Source organism: Peromyscus maniculatus, chromosome 7 (genome assembly GCF_049852395.1).
Source record: "Peromyscus maniculatus bairdii isolate BWxNUB_F1_BW_parent chromosome 7, HU_Pman_BW_mat_3.1, whole genome shotgun sequence".
In the NCBI taxonomy this organism is placed as follows: Eukaryota; Metazoa; Chordata; class Mammalia; order Rodentia; family Cricetidae; genus Peromyscus; species Peromyscus maniculatus.
In genome coordinates, this window is record NC_134858.1 from 116,592,622 (window position 1) to 116,607,879 (window position 15,258).

Consider the following 15,258-nt stretch of genomic DNA (forward strand, 5'->3'; position numbering starts at 1 on the left):
GATGTAATGGGGCTGCTGAGGGGAGTTGGGGGATGAGTTGATCAAGACACAGTGTATACATACACAAAATATTCAAACAATAAATTTAGAAAGGAAGGAAGGGTGAATGGGTGAAATGGTGGGGTGCGGGTTGAGGGACTTGCAGGTGATTTCAGGAAGCTGAGAATGGTGGAGGATGCCGGCCGGTAAGGAAAGAACTTTTACTGGAGGGTCCTAAAGAAAATCACTGCTACAGAAAAAGCTAAGCAGGAGACTCGGCATGTGAGGAGCCGTTTCCGGTGGCCCTGTATCCACATAAACAGCCCTTCATGGACTCCCACCTCTTCCCTTAGCCAAAGGAATCCAGGGCTTAAACACATGCTCAGGTGAGTTCAGACGATCCAGGCATCTCCTCACAATGTGTGACGGGCATGAGAAGCTGAGACCGGCAAGTCCTGGGTGCTACCCGGCTTTAATGAGCCTCACCTGCGAGGGCTAGCGAGGTCATGCCCCGAGGGTGGGCTACTCGTTGAGGCTCGCCTGCCTCATCAAAAGGGCACTTCGCGCTTCACGGTTTGGCTGCCCCAAGGTATTCACTGAAGTGCCCAAGGTGCTCTGAGAAGAGCCCATACTCCCGGGCGAGCACACCCTAAGGGCACCTGAGCGCCTTCTCCAGGCACAGTACCAGGATGCCACTTGCCTGGGTTTGGGAACAAAACGCTGACTTCTTGCCAAACTCCCTTAGACAGCAGCTCGTGTTTCGGGCGCAGAAGTCCTGCCCCGGGGCAGTCTCCCACAGTGGGACTCTCCCGACTCCAGCGGGCTGCGGGCTCACCTCGACTAGAGGCGCTTCTCGCAGACTTTCCAACTTTGCAGACACTCACACGGCTTGACTACTGCGGCCAGCTCCGGGATCCCAACCCCGTGGGGAAGGGAGTGAGTCCCACCGGGCCGCCCCTCCCGAAGGCCGCCGCGGGGTGGGGGTTGCGGGGGGCGGGGGTGGCGGGAGGCAAGTGCGCGCGCAGGCTGGAGAGCGGGCGGAGTCAAATTTTCCTCTACTGCCCGCCCAGACGTCACGATTCTCAGCCCCGCCCAGGCAGTGGGATTGGTGAGCAGCGCGCGCGAGCGCCCACGGCCCGCCCCCAGTGCAGCAGTGCCCCGCCCACCGGTTGACAGGGATGCAAGTCTGGCCTGCAAGTTGGAACAAGAAGGTGAGGGCGCCGAAAGGCTCAGCCCCTCCAAAACGGGTGGCTGTTACCCCAGAGCCGGCAGCAGCCCAACGCCCCAAGTACTGGACACCGGGCCCAACTCTGCTCCCATAGGCCACTTTCCACCCTCAGCCCCCATCCACATCCTCCTTTCCGCCTCCAAGCGGCAGAGGTGCCCACAGCCCCTCGCCGAGGTGCCCACAGCCCCACGTGCCTAGAGGTCTAGCGTCAAAGACGCACCGTTCCACACACCGATCCTCATCCCGATTGCTTCTGCAGACTGCACAGTGCGAGCCTGGTCTGCGGACTCTCCGCGCACCACTCATCGCCTCCTCACTCCCGGGTCCAGCATCCGCTCGGCCTTACCTCACACCCTAGCTCTACATCACCCCAACTCCGTGCCCGAATCCTTCTGCAGCCTCGCTCCCCGCTTCCACTGGCGGAACCCTCCATTCCCAGTTCAAGCGTCAGGACGTCCCTCGCCCGGAACCCACTAGCGACTGCAAACGTCTCCCACGGCGTCTGGCCTCGGGGGGGATAAAACCTCCCAGGGCCTCAGCCGGGGATCCCGCGGCACCAGGGCCTCCACCGCGCGCGCCCCGCTCGTCCATTCCACGCTCCGCGGCCCACCCCATCGCCGAGCCCGCTCCTTCCCCCAGGCTCCACTGCACCCTCCCGCCTACTCCGAGGCCCCCTGTGCCCCGCGCGCGCCGCAGCCCTCGGCCCTAAGACCACACCCCGCGCGCTGTGCCCCCGACTCGGCCCCGCACCCCTCTCCGGGGCGGGCGGGCCGGCGGGCGGGCAGCGCCGGCGGCGGTGGAGGCTAGTCCTCGGGCCGGGACACACCCACCCGCCCGCCCTCCTCGCTTTCCTCCCTCCCTCCTGCGCTCCCTCTCTCCCGCCCTCCCGCCCTAGCTCAGCGCTCGCTCCTTCCCTCCGTCGCCCGCTCGCGCTTCCCGCGGCGCCGGGCCTCCCGCTCCGCCTCCCCGAGCGCGGCTCTCCCGGGCGCGGCTCCGGGGTTCATGCTGACGAGGCGGCGGCCGCTCCAGCCCAGCGGCGGCGGCGGCGGCGGGAGCTGGGGCGCGGGCCCCGGCCTCCTCTCTCGGAGCGCGGGGCCGGGCGGCGGGCGCGCCCCGGCGGCGGCGGCGGCGAGCGCCCCACCGCGCCGCGCCCCTGCGCGCCCCCTGCGCCGCTCCCCCGCGCGCCCCCCCGCGCCTAGCTTGCGGGGGGCCGGGCCTGCGGGCGGCCGGCGCTGCGCGCACCCATGGACGGTCCGGCCATCATCACCCAGGTGACCAACCCCAAGGAGGACGAGGCCCGGTCGCCCGGCGCGGGCGAAAAAGGTGAGGAGGGGCACAGGCAGCTGCCGCGAGGGGTGTGAGTGCGCCCCGCGTCGCCGGAGTTCTCAGTGTGCGCCCGCACGGGCGTGGGGGAGGGGTGCACCGGGCCAAGAGGGTGCGTGGGTGTGGGGTGCGCCTGGAGCAGAGGGAGGCTGCGAGGGTGCTCGTGCCAGCGGAGCTCGTGTGAGTGTGCAGGAGCGGCCGAGAAGTTGGGATCGGGTGTGTGCACTGCACAGAGCTGTTCTAAGTGTGCATGCGGTGCGTGTGACAGGTTGTGAGTGCACCTACGTGTACGCGCAGGCCAGCTGGAAGACTGTAAGGGCGCGTGTGCTTCTAACAGATTGTGTGTGTTGCTGCTGACAGGCTGTGAGTTTGTGGTCTAATGTGGAGGTCTATGCATCTGACTGAGAGGTGGAGTGTGTGTAGAGCCGGAGCCTGGGGGCATTGGATGTGTATGTATGTTCACTCCTGGAGTGGAGTTGGTGTGTGTGTGATTGTGTGGCTACGCTACCCAACTGGCAGAGTGCATGCACGGCGTCTCTCTACTGTAAGGATGTGTGTGTGTATCTGCCGCCCTGACCAAGAACCTGTGGGTACATGAGTGCACACATGCTTGTGCCTGTTTGTGCACAGGCCATGTCTTGAGAGTAGTTGGTTGTGCAAGTGGAAGTGTGAAGTGAAGAAGAGCAGTGCTGACCGCACAACAGCACACACGGACAGGCACACACGCACACTTCCTTCTTAGCTCTTGTCTCAAATCCACCAACCAGCTGGGGAGGAACTCCAGGGCCTGGCGTCTCAGCCTCTGGTGGGTGGGTGGGTGCTAAGCAGCACTCTGGAAACTGTTAGAGCTGGTCAGGGGCCCAGCCCGCAATGCAGTGCTGTACCTGGTTTGTGGGGGGCATATTCTGGCCCCAGTCCCTTTCTCTATTTACTTTTTGGTCTTTTTCTTGGTGTGTTGACCCCTCGGAACTGCCTGGAGTCGCTGTGCGTCCGGCAGGTTGGACAGACTGTTTTGAAGAGCTGACCAATCTGGCTTGGTTTGTTCTGGCAACTAACTCTGGCTCCACTGCCCCTCTGCCATGTGCGGCACAAACACCTGGATCTCGCTCCCCTCCCCAAGGACGTGCTTGCCTCCTCCACCCTCTGTGCCTGTGCAGCCCTCCTGGGAAACAGGAAGAGGAACAGTCCAGTGCCTCTCCCCAAGCAGGACCCCTGGGCAAGCCAGGAAGATGCAGAGCATCTCCAGAGGTCCCTCAGGTGGGGACTCACTCTGGACACTGTAAACACTGCCTGTGGAGACACACTGGTTTTCTAAATGTAAAATAATTCAAACTCTCCCCCAGAAGCCTTCTATGCCCTATAAACGAGTTTTAAAAACCCTGCGAGAGGGTATGGAGTGAATCCCACACCTGCCTGGGGCCTCAGTGGATCGCACCTCTGTGGCCTTCTCACCATAGGGGCCGGCGTTCTTGGGGCCCTGACTGGGTATGTCCCCTCAGGGAAGGTCTCTGAAGGAAACCTCAGGAGAGCTTGGAGAACCCAGTGCTCCTCTCTGCTGTGGACTTTATGAGAGTGAACCCTCAGCTCTTGTTGGAAGAGCTGTGCCAGGCAGCTAGGGACTGCTTGTCACACCTGAGCCCTCCTGTGCTCACCTCACCCCAGGAGCAGGCCTTTTGCAAACCCCCCTGTCCTCTGAGTGCCGGGATTCCTGAAGCGGAGTCGTCTGTAGAAAAGCCAGACCTTGTAGTGGTTCTGGAGGTGCTTGGCTGTCGGCTGTTGACATTGCTTCTCTGAACAGGCTTTCATATCTTTAACAGCGGATTTTGTTTGTTTTCGGTGTCAGATTGGTTACTTGTTAACTGCTTCGGGGAATTCCTTGCCTGCTGTCCTAGGGTGGGTGCCTGGCTAGTAAAACCATTAAAATCTCACTAACATGAGGGTATTTTTTTTTAACTCCAAAAAGTTAATATAATTTTGATCATATGTGGTATAACAAAATACTTGAGAATCAGTTTTTATTGTTTGTTTTTTAAAAATATTTTTGGCTTGGCCGGGCGGTGGTGGTGCACATCTTTAATCCCAGTGCTGGGGGCAGAGACGGGAGGCTCTCTATGAGTTCAAGGCCAGCTTGGTCTACAGAGCGAGTTCCAGAACAGCCAAGGCTTGTTCTTTGACAGCCCCACGTATATGCCTCTATCTTGATCATGCCCACCCCCAGCTCCCCCAGCCCCCTCCAGCACAGGCTTCTCCCACCTTCGAGTCTATTTCTGAGAATCAAATTTTGAAACAGATTCTTTAGAATAATGAACCACCAAACAGGTTCAGCAGTGTTTCCAGCTTCAGCATGTTGATATCTTTAGATAGGCGGAACATAGTTTGCATAATTTAAGACAGTCATTTTGTTTTTAAATATTGGGCCTGCAATGTTTGGAAGTGTTTGCGGTATGAAAGTGATGGACGGCTTTAAAATGTTTGCTCTCGTGATTTACTCTGTCAGATAGGAATGGCAGTGACCAGCCGCTCTGGGGATTGGCCGGAGGGGCTGTGCCCTGTGTACCAGTGGTCCTCCGCTCCACAGCCTTTGCTTCAGTAGTTTACAAAGGGAGTTTGATGTGCTGGCCGCGCGTTGAGTTACTTCTGGACACAGTGCGTGTGGTGGTGTACTCGGGGATGGCTGTCACCGTCGGCTTCGCCTGCCACTCGGGGCGTCTTCCTTCACTGTGTTTGACTGGGCTGATAGTGTAGTGTAAGGCTACAAAGAACGATGTCCCGTCAGCCTCGCTGTCCCACCGTGCTGTCTCTTAGCACTTAGAAAAGCAGACGAGAGACAGGCACGAGAAAGCCTCGGGAGAAGAAAACTGAACGACGGTCAGTCTGTGAACTACCCATTCCCAGGTCATTAAACATTTAAAGTGACTTCCAGTGTTCAAAGCCGACAGATGTTTGGAGGAAAACGGGTTCTCTCAATAGACTTGGGAGAAAATTAAAAAAAAAAAAAAGTACAGCTTTTTCTTGTCCTTAAGATTTATTTTTATTTCACGTGTATGGGTGTTTTGCCTGCATGTGTGTCCATACACCATGTGTGTGCCTGGTACGTGTGGAGGCCAGAAGAGGATGTTTGATCCCCTGGAACTGGAGTGACAGATGATTGGTTGTGAGCCACCATGTAGGTGCTGGAACTGACCCCAGCCAGTGCTCTTAACCAGCCCCAGGAGTGCAGGCATTTTAAACAGTAATTCAATACTTAAAGTGTGAGGAATGCTTTGGCTGCAAGTAACAGAAAGCCAGGCTTCCTGCGGCCTGAGCCAGCCCCTCCTTTATGACAAGTGTCTGGAGGGTGGCTGCCGTGGCTGTCATCAAGCAACTCCGATGTTAGTCTCTTGGCTCCCTATCCCCATGTTGTATCCTGGCTGCACACCCCTCTGGTCACCCTAGTCATCCTCAGGACAGGAAAAGAGACCCCCTCTTACCTGGAGAGTCGACATTCCCAGGGACTCTCAGTCAACTTTTGTTCATGTTTAATTGGCCAGAACTGGGTCATGTGGCCTCCCTTAGCCTCAAGCAGAACCGAGGACACAGGGGACCGGTGTCGGTGCGGCTGACCCCAGAGTTACCTGTGTTCTCGGAGTCAGTTATACCTCCATGTCCCTGTCACAGAGGAGTCACCTCCTTTGCACTCCAGAGGCACAGTGCGATGATGTCGCTGCTGACCTAATGGCCTGCAGTAACAACATTTCCAGACACCCTGTGTCCACAGCTGAATCAGGCTGGACAGGGGGACCTCAGTCCTGCAGAACAAAGGCTTCCAGGCCGATGGAACAGTTAAATTACATCTGAACACAGACACGTGACTTTCTGAGACATTTCAAAGTGAGAAATCTCAAAAATGACATAACAGTATGATCCTGTCTTGTTTTAAAAAAATCAAATACACAGAACTGAACAAATGTCTAGAAATACACACACACACAAAAAAAAATAATCTGTGAGGAGCAAATGCACAGGGATGATTCCCTCTGGGGCGAAGGCTGAGTGGTAAGTGAGGCAACTTCTCCTAGCTCTTTGGAAAGAAATCATTTGAAGGAATTGTACAATAACAAAACAAACCCCAAAACCTCGATTAATATGCAGAAATATCCAGAACATTTCAATGCTACCTAAGCAGCTAATAGTTTTGTGAGCTAATAGTTTTACAGGAGATTACTGCAGGCCAGTGTGTTTATGCAGATATTCAGGCACAAAGTACTGAGTCTGCCCCTCATACATGTTTGTGGCCTTAGTCATTTGTAAAATATAATTTAACATTTTTAAAATTTTATTTCACGTGTATGGGTGTTTTACCTACATGTATGTATGTGTGCCATGTGCATGCAGAGGCCAGAAGAGGGAGTCAGTTCCAGATGGGACTTACACATAGTTGTACATTGCCATGTAGGTGCTGGGACTTGAACCCAGTTCTTTGGAGGAGCAGCTTGGAGTCGTAACTGGCAGCCTCTGACCTTGGAGGTGCTGACAGAATTACAGCCATGAGAAGGGTCTTATAGGCAGTAATCATTTCAGATGATGGGATAGATCGAAAGAAGGTTCACATTAACATTCTGTAGAGGGGATGTGAGACAGGGTCTCATGAACTTCAGGCTGCCCAGGGATTTTCCGGGTAGCCAGAATTAGTATTTACCTCCTACGTGCTGGGATTGCAGTCAGATATCAGCGTGCCCAGTTAATTAAGTTTTTAAAAGTAAACTTTTGTCATGGTTGTTGTTGAGACGGGTTTTTCCCAGGTAGCCCTGTCTGTGTAGACCAGGCTGGCCGCAAGCTCAGAGATCCCTTGCCTCTGCCTTCCCAGTGCTGGGATTAAAGGTGTGCATTCCACACCAGACTTAAATTCCCCGTGCCTGACTTAAACTTTTATTTAACATAACTGTAGATTCATATGTTGTTACAAGAAATCACACAGGGCCAGGTGTGGTGGTGCATACCTGAGACCAAGATCACAGATTCCAGGCTAACCTGAGTCAGGACCCTTTGAAGAGGAAAGAGGGAGGGGAGGGGAGGGGAGGGGAAGGGTCACAGAGGTCCTCTGTCTCCTCTGCCCTGATCCCCGCAGTGTTAATATTTTGCAAGACGTTGAATGGCTTCACAGCCAGATGTTGAGAACGACCTTATCAAGGCAGAAGTTACAGTAGCAATAGCACTGGGGTTACAGACTTGTACAGCCACCTCTGACCTTTGAGGTGGGTGCTGGGGATTTGAACTTGATCCTCATACTTGTACAGCAGGCACTCTTACCCACCAAGGCATCTCCCTAGCCCCTGTCACCACATTCTCATAGACAGGGAGTGGTCACTCATTATATTTTAAGATTAAATGATGCAGGCTGAGAAAGAGTGTGGAGTGAGACACAGAACTCAGAAACAGACCATGCACATATACCCAACAGATTTCAGCAAGTTCAGATGAAGAACAGGGGCTGTGAAGGTGGCACAGCTGGTTACTCCGCAAGCGTGAGAGCGTGAGTTCCAGTCCCCAGAACCTGTAAAAAGCCAGGCGTGGGTGGACTCGGATCAGGGTTGTATGATTTTTAGTAAACAAATCCTATTAATGTTGCACTGTGCTCTCTTTGTAAAGCAGTTAGGACTCTCGATTTGGATGTCCATGTGTTCTACGTTAGCATACAGACATACAACTGGCATTGTATACTTATCCTGTATCCTGTGTCTTTGTTCAGCTCACTGATTTGCTATGAGCCTTTCTGTGGATTCATACAAGTTTTGATATAAGCAATCTTGTCAAATAAGAACATTTATTTTTCTTCTTCGGGGCTGTATGCCTTTCATTTATTTTTCTTGCTTTATCACGCTGACTAGAACATGGACTAGTGTATTAAGTAACTGGTGAGGATGGATGGATGGATGTCTTTGCTTGCTCCTGTCTTGGGTACTCTTCTGTTGTGATAAAGCAACCCACAGAAGAAAGAGTTGATTTGGGCTTACTGGTTCCAGAGGAGTAAGAGTCACTCTTGGTGGGACATGTGGCAGCGAGCAGCAGACATGGTGGCAGGAACAGGAAGTTGGGAGCTCACACCTTGGACCACGTGAGGGAAGTAGGCATGTGACTCTTTCTTTATGTCAAAGCCCAGTCCCAGTGATGTCCTTTCTTCCAACCAGACTGTACCATCTAAACCTCCCCAGCTAGGGACCAAGTGTTCTAATACCTCAGACTGTAGGGGACATTTCCGGTTCAAACCACGGCAGCTCCCAAGCTGAAGATGAACTCCTTATCTTCCACCAATAACTATAATATCAGTTGTCGGATTGTGGTTTTTTGTTTGTTTGTTTGTTTCGAGACAAGGTTTCTCTGTGTAGCCCTGGCTGTCCTGGAACTTACTCTGTAGACCAGGCTGGTCTCAAACTCACAGAGATCCTCCATGCCAGAATTAAAGGTGTGAGCCACCACCACCTGGCTCAGTTGTTAGATTTTTGATTCATTGGATTGGTGAAGTTCCCTCTGTCCTGGGTTTTCTAGAAATTGAAATATTCCATAGGCCCTTTCTGCTTAAGTGAGTATAATCATGCTAGTTAATATGGCAATGCATATTGACTTTGAATATGGACCCAACCCGACATTCGTGAACTAACTTTGTGTTGGATAATTCTTTTCTAAGTATTGATAAACCATCTGTGAGTGACACTGTCTTCAGTTTCACTTACTTAATTTTCACTTATGTTGTCTTTTCCTGTTTGATATCAGCCTCGTGAACTATGTCAGGGAGCTCTCTGTCCTATGTTCTGGAACCAACCGTGTGGACTTATGTGTTAGTTTTCCACTGAAATCATCTGGGCCTGGGGATTTCTTTGGGGCAGTTTTGAATCTCCAAATTCAACTTTTTCAGTAGTTGTAGAGTCATTTAAATAATCTCTTCCATATGGGCAGACTTGTGATAGAGAGGGTTTCTTGATTTAAGCTGACAGATGTCTGAGCATTGAGCCGTCCGTAATATTCATTCCCTTGCCGTCTTCCTGATGTGTACAGAACCAGCAGCAGGGAGGGCAGTGGTCATTTGTGGCCCCCGATTATTTTCCGTCAGTCTTGCTGGCGGTATCTCAATTTCCTTGGTCTTTGTTCATTGTTTTTTTTTTTACCCCTCTATTTTCTGTGTTCACTTTTATAATTTCTTTCTGCGACTTGGTTTGTTTTGGGTCTGTTTTGCTCTCCTGACCCCCATGTTCTTGGAGAGAAGTTCAGAGACCCAGGTATTTTTTTGCTTTCCTAATAAATGTGTTTAGTGCTGCACACGTTCTAAGTACTGCTGTGGCAATCCCCACAAATTCTGATATTTTCATTTTCATCCAGTTCCATGTGATTGTTAAATGAACTTTAATGTTTAGAACAGTATCAGGTTCACGGTCAAATTGAGCAGAAGGCTTGACACAGCCCCCGGCGCCAAGTGTGGGATCCTCCCCCTCTGTCAATATCCAGAGCCGTGCGGTGATTGCAGTTTTATGACCCTGTGCGGACTCAGTCATTACCACCTGGCACAAGAAGCACACACTAGGGCTCAACTGTCGCCATTGTCCATTTTATGAGTTTAGATAAAGGTGCAGAGATACGTGTCCACCATTACAGCATCTAACAGGATGATTTCACGGCTCTAAAAACCTGTCTTCAGCCATCCTTTCCAACCCCCAGCCTCTGGCACCCGCTGACTCTACTGTCTCCATAGGTTTGCCTTTTCCAGAAGACCATCTGGCTGGAGGCATAAGGGCATGTGGCCTCTGCAGATTGGCTTTCTTCACTTAAAATGCATTTAGATTTTCTTCATGTCTTTTCATGATTGAAAAATTAATTTGGGGGCTTAGAGAGATGGGTTAGAAGTTAAGAACGCTTGCTGCTCTTTCTGAGGACCAGAGTTTGGATCCAAGCATCTATTCCTGGTGGTTCACAAAATGCCTGTAACTTCAGCTCCAAGGTATCTGACTCCTTCTCTAGTCTCTGGGTGAGGGGGATTCTTTTTTTAAAGATTTGTTTTATTTGTAATTATGTGTGTGTGTGTGTGTGCGTGTGTGTGTGTGTGTGTGTGTGTGTGTGTGTGTGTGTGTGTGTGTGTTTTACAGGCTTTCACACCCACACCCATGTGTATAGGTGTGCCTGCATGTGTGTGCAGGTGGATGTAAGGACCAGACGTCAGCATCATGTGTCTTTCCTCAGGAGCTGTTCACTTTGTTTTGATACAGGGTCTCTCATTGGCCTGGAGCTCACCAATTAGGCTAGTCTATGGCCCCTGAATCCTAGGAATCTGCCTCTCTGCCTGTCCAGAGCTGATCATACAAGCATGTGGCACCATATGGGTTAATGTGGGTTCTGGTGATCAGCTCAGATCCTCATACCTGCGCAGCAAACGCTCTGCAACAGTGCTACCTCCCCATCCCCTCAGATCCACTTGTTTTTAGTGCTGAATAACATTGTGCTGTGCAGAAGGACAACAGTTTAATCATAGTTCACCTGCTGAGGGACGGCAAGGTTGCTCTGAACAGCTGTGTCCACGTCTTTGGTAGAGACAAGATTTTGATTCATTTGGGTAGATACCCAGATGAGATTGCTATGGTTAGAGTATTGAGTTTAGTTTTAAAGGAAAACTGTTGTGCTATTTTCCAAAGCAGCTATGTGATTATTAGTTTTCATTAGTTTAATTATAATGCATCTTGGCATGGATTTCTTTGATTTGTATATTTCCGGTTCTTTTGCTTCTTGGGTTTATGACTTTTGCCAAATTTGGGAAGTTTTCAGCCATTATTTCCTGAGTCCTTTTCCAGCCCTCTACATTCTTATCCCCTGAGATGCCAGTAGCACCAAGATCCTTTTTTTTTTTTTATTAAGATGTAGTTATTTTTATTTTATGAGTATGGATGTTTTGCCTGAGTGTGTGTGTGTGCATCACAAGTGTGCCTGGTGCCTGTGGAGGGCTGAAGAGGGCACAGGACCCTCTAGAACTGGAGGTATAGAGTATCGTGAGCCACCATGTGGCTGCTGGAAATGGAACCTGGGTCCTGTGCAAGGGCAGCAAGTTCTTAAGTGCTGAGCCACCCTCCTCCCCAACCTCCAGTCAAGCAACACGAGTTCTGCTCAGTCTTTTCCTTCAGTCTCCTCTTCTTCAAGCTGGCTGGTCTCTGCTGTTCTCTCTTCAAGCTCTGCTGCAGAACCGATCCCCTGGCATCTCTTTATCACACTTCTTTTATGTGTGTGGTGTGGTGTGGTGTGGTGTGGTGTGTGTGCACATGGCACACGAGGGAGGCTGACATCAGCTGTCTTCCTCACTTGCTCTCCACCTTACATCTTGGGCAGGGTCCCTCACTTGAACTCACAGCTCACTAAGTGTTCTAATCTAGCCAGCCATCTCGCTCCAGGGAGCCCCCCCCCCCTTCACCTCCTGTGCACCAGAATTGTAAATACATCACCATGCCCACCTGGAATGGACATGGCTGCTGAGGAATCTGAACCCTTGTCTTCTTGTTTGTGAGGCGAGTGCTTGACCTGGTGAGCCATCTCCCAGGCCCCAGCCATATGCCTTTAATTCTAAGTTTCTGTTTATTCTCTAGAATTTCTTCATTGCTAAGGCTTTCTACCCCCCCTCCCCATTTGTCTCCAACGTGCCTCAGTTGCTTGTTGAGGCATTTTTATCATGGCTGCTTTGAAGTCTTTGTCAAGTAAGCCTATCATCTCTGTTATCTTGGTGTTTCCATCTGCTGATTGCTCATTTTCACTCAGTTTGAGATGTCCTGGGTTTCGGTATAACAAGGGAATTACAGTCAAAACCTGGAGATCTTCATGTTGTGTCAAGACTCTGTGTCTTGTTTAAGCCTCCTGTCTCAGCTGTCTCCTAGTTGGCTCCAGTGAGAAGGGGAGTCCTCCTTTCTTCCTCTTTTGACATCTGCTGGGCAGAGGAGGGAGTTCAGGGTCCGCATGGTCTTTAATAAGCTACAAAGGACTGGCCTCATTATCTCTGGGTGTCGAAAGCCCTGACTCTTCCCACGCCTCCTGGGATACCAGGCAAGTGGAAGGGGGAGTGTCTTCCTGCTCTGTACTTGGCCTTCTCTGTCCCCACCAGGGCTAGCGACAGATCCTTACACCTGAGGAGAGGAGAGTTCGTGGTTGATAGCCCTCAGCTGTTTACTGGCATTTATGGGGCAGGTCCACAGGCGTGTGTGTGTGTGTGTGTGTGTGTGTGTGTGTGTGTGTGTGTGTGTGTGTGTGGTGTTTGATTGCAAAACAGTGATTATTATCTGAAATATTTTGGTCTTGCCAGATTTTGCTTTCATCGTCTGACCTCTGGGTTGCAAGGAGAAGGCTTTTCTGGGACTCTTGTCTGGAGCCATGCTTTTTTTTCCTCTCACATGCAGCTTCTTGAGCAGTAGGTCTCAGGTCCCCGAAGCAGACGGGGTCCCCAGGGAAACTGCCTGGTATTGTTCTTCAGGTCTCATGGTTGCTACCTGTTTTACCTACCCTCTGCTGTTCAAGACTGGCTTGTTTGTCCCTGATACAAAGTCCAGAGGGTTAATTGTGTTCAGTGGGAAGGAAGGAAGTCAGTGTATCTACTCTGTCTTCCTGGAAATCCTCAATTAACGTTTAGTCTCAGCCAAATTAAATACTGAATTTTAATTATGTAATGGTTTTTGACCTGGGGTGTCACTCAGTGCAGGAGGTTGGCCTTGAGCTTACCGTTCTCACACCTCAGTGCCGAGATAACAAGCATGCACCACCACTGCCAGCCAAATTAGATACTTTAAGGACTAGAGAGGGGAACTTGTCCTTCTAAAGGCTCATTTCAAGGGTGGGTGGGATGGCTCAGTGGATAAAGGTGCCGACCACCAGCCTCACAAGCTGAGTTCAATCCCCAGGACCCACATGGTGGAAGGAGAGGACCATCTCCCAAAAGTTGTCCTCTGATCTCCACACATGTGCTGTGCTGTGTGCCCACCCTTGAAATAAATACACACATGTAAGAAATGTATATTTTTAAAAAGATTTGTTTATTTTTAATTTACGTGTGCAGGTGTTTTGCCTGCATGTCTGGCTGTGCACCATTTACATGCCTGGTGCCCACAGAGGCCAGAAGAGGGTGTCAGGTCCCTGGAACTGGAGTTACAGGCAGTTGTGAGCCTGCATGTGGCTGCTGGGAATAGAACCGGGGTCCTCTGCAAAAGCAGCCCGTGCTCACAGTTGCTGTGCTATCTCTTCAGCCCCAAATATTTATGTTTTAAAAAATATTTATTTCAATATTATGCTAGTGAACAATATAAAATTCAACTTCTCTTAGTGTTTTCAATATCTTAAAAATTCTTAGCTGAGTGTAGTGGCACAGGCTTTAATCCCAGCACTTGGGAGGCAGAGGCAGGCGGTCTCTGTGCGTTTGATGTGGGCCTGTTCAATATAGCGGGCTCCAAGCCAGCCAGGGCAACATAGTTAGACACTGTCCATAAAAATAAAAAGAGCAAAAAGATAAGAATGAATTAAGTCTAAAATCAAATCTAGATTGGTAGGGCTGCTGGGACACCAGCAGTCTGACCAGCCTTGAAAGGGTTAATGGTTAATTCATAAGCTTTGACCTTCACATAAAAATTAAGCTCCAAGTCCCCCCCTCCCGTCCCCCCCCCACGTCCTTATGTAAAATGTGTTTTTTAGCTGATATTCTGTTTGGTTAGTGAGGATGTTCAGCCTTATATCTTTAATCTTATTTCTCAGTTAAGAAACTCTCCATTTAAGTAAACAGAAATGCCTTCTTAAGGTAAACACAGAATAGTGGGTCTGGATTTAGTGCACATGGCTGTCAGACAGACCTTCCTGGCCAGTGACTGTGAAAGTCTGCCTCTGGCTCAGCCTGCCTTGGAAGTGGGTCTGGACACTCCAGAAACTTGCCTTGGGATGGTTCACAGGAGCACGCCCTGTTGGAGGAAAAACTCCCTTTTGAGACATCAGGAGAGGGTTCTCAGAAGGGACCTCAGACCTTAGAACATTTTAATTCTCAACCAAAGGGCTTTTTCCCTTTTTGTACTGCAGAAGGTGTGTGTGTGTGTGTGTGTGTGTGTGTGTGTGTGTGTGTGTGTGTGTGTGTGTGTGTAAATATTCCTTCACCATTGTTCCAGAGGAGATACAGTACCAAAGCCAGTAGTGTCTGGATACCGGACAGGGCCATGAAAGAAATCTCTTGGGTAATATTGAAATTATAATGTGACCTTAGAACTTACTGTCCATGTCTTAAACCCTTACTCATCAGACATTTAAAGGTGAGAGTGTGGCATGGGTGTGTATGTGTGTGTTGGGCTTTTAAAAAATCTCCTTTCTTGGGCTGGGAAGATGGCTCAGTGGAACAAGCACCTGAAGGCCAAAGTCCTGATCCCCAGAACCCAGGTCAGTGCCAAACAGGAGTGGTGGCTTGCCTCTAATTCCAGCAATCTAAAGGGACATGGGAACCCGAGGGCAAACTGTCCAACCCGGCAGCCTGAGGGACCCTGCCTCAATGTGTAAGGTAGAAGCAGTCAAGGATGCTACCAATGTCAGCCTCAGGCCTCGGCACATGTTCAAATGTGAACCTCCTACACACATACACACACTTTTTTCTCCTTACCTTTAAATATGTCTTTCCTCTCCTTCAATTTAGTTTTTTTTTTTTAATGGGAATACATAAGTGACTTGACATGAAATTAAGCAACTACTTGTCTTCCTAGCTCTGT

At 50.7% G+C, this 15,258-nt stretch overlaps 1 protein-coding gene across 2 annotated transcripts in view; it reads left to right on the forward strand.

Moving 5' to 3' along the window:
• Positions 1–2,379: 2,379 nt before the first annotated feature.
• Ctdspl (CTD small phosphatase like) overlaps positions 2,380–15,258 on the forward strand; it is a 128,204-nt gene continuing 115,325 nt past the window's right edge. For both annotated transcript variants that reach the window (XM_042282049.2, XM_042282051.2), the window contains exon 1: positions 2,380–2,530. In XM_042282049.2, the coding sequence (XP_042137983.1) occupies positions 2,452–2,530 (79 nt within the window). In that variant the 5' untranslated portion in view covers positions 2,380–2,451. The remainder of the gene's footprint in view (positions 2,531–15,258) is intronic.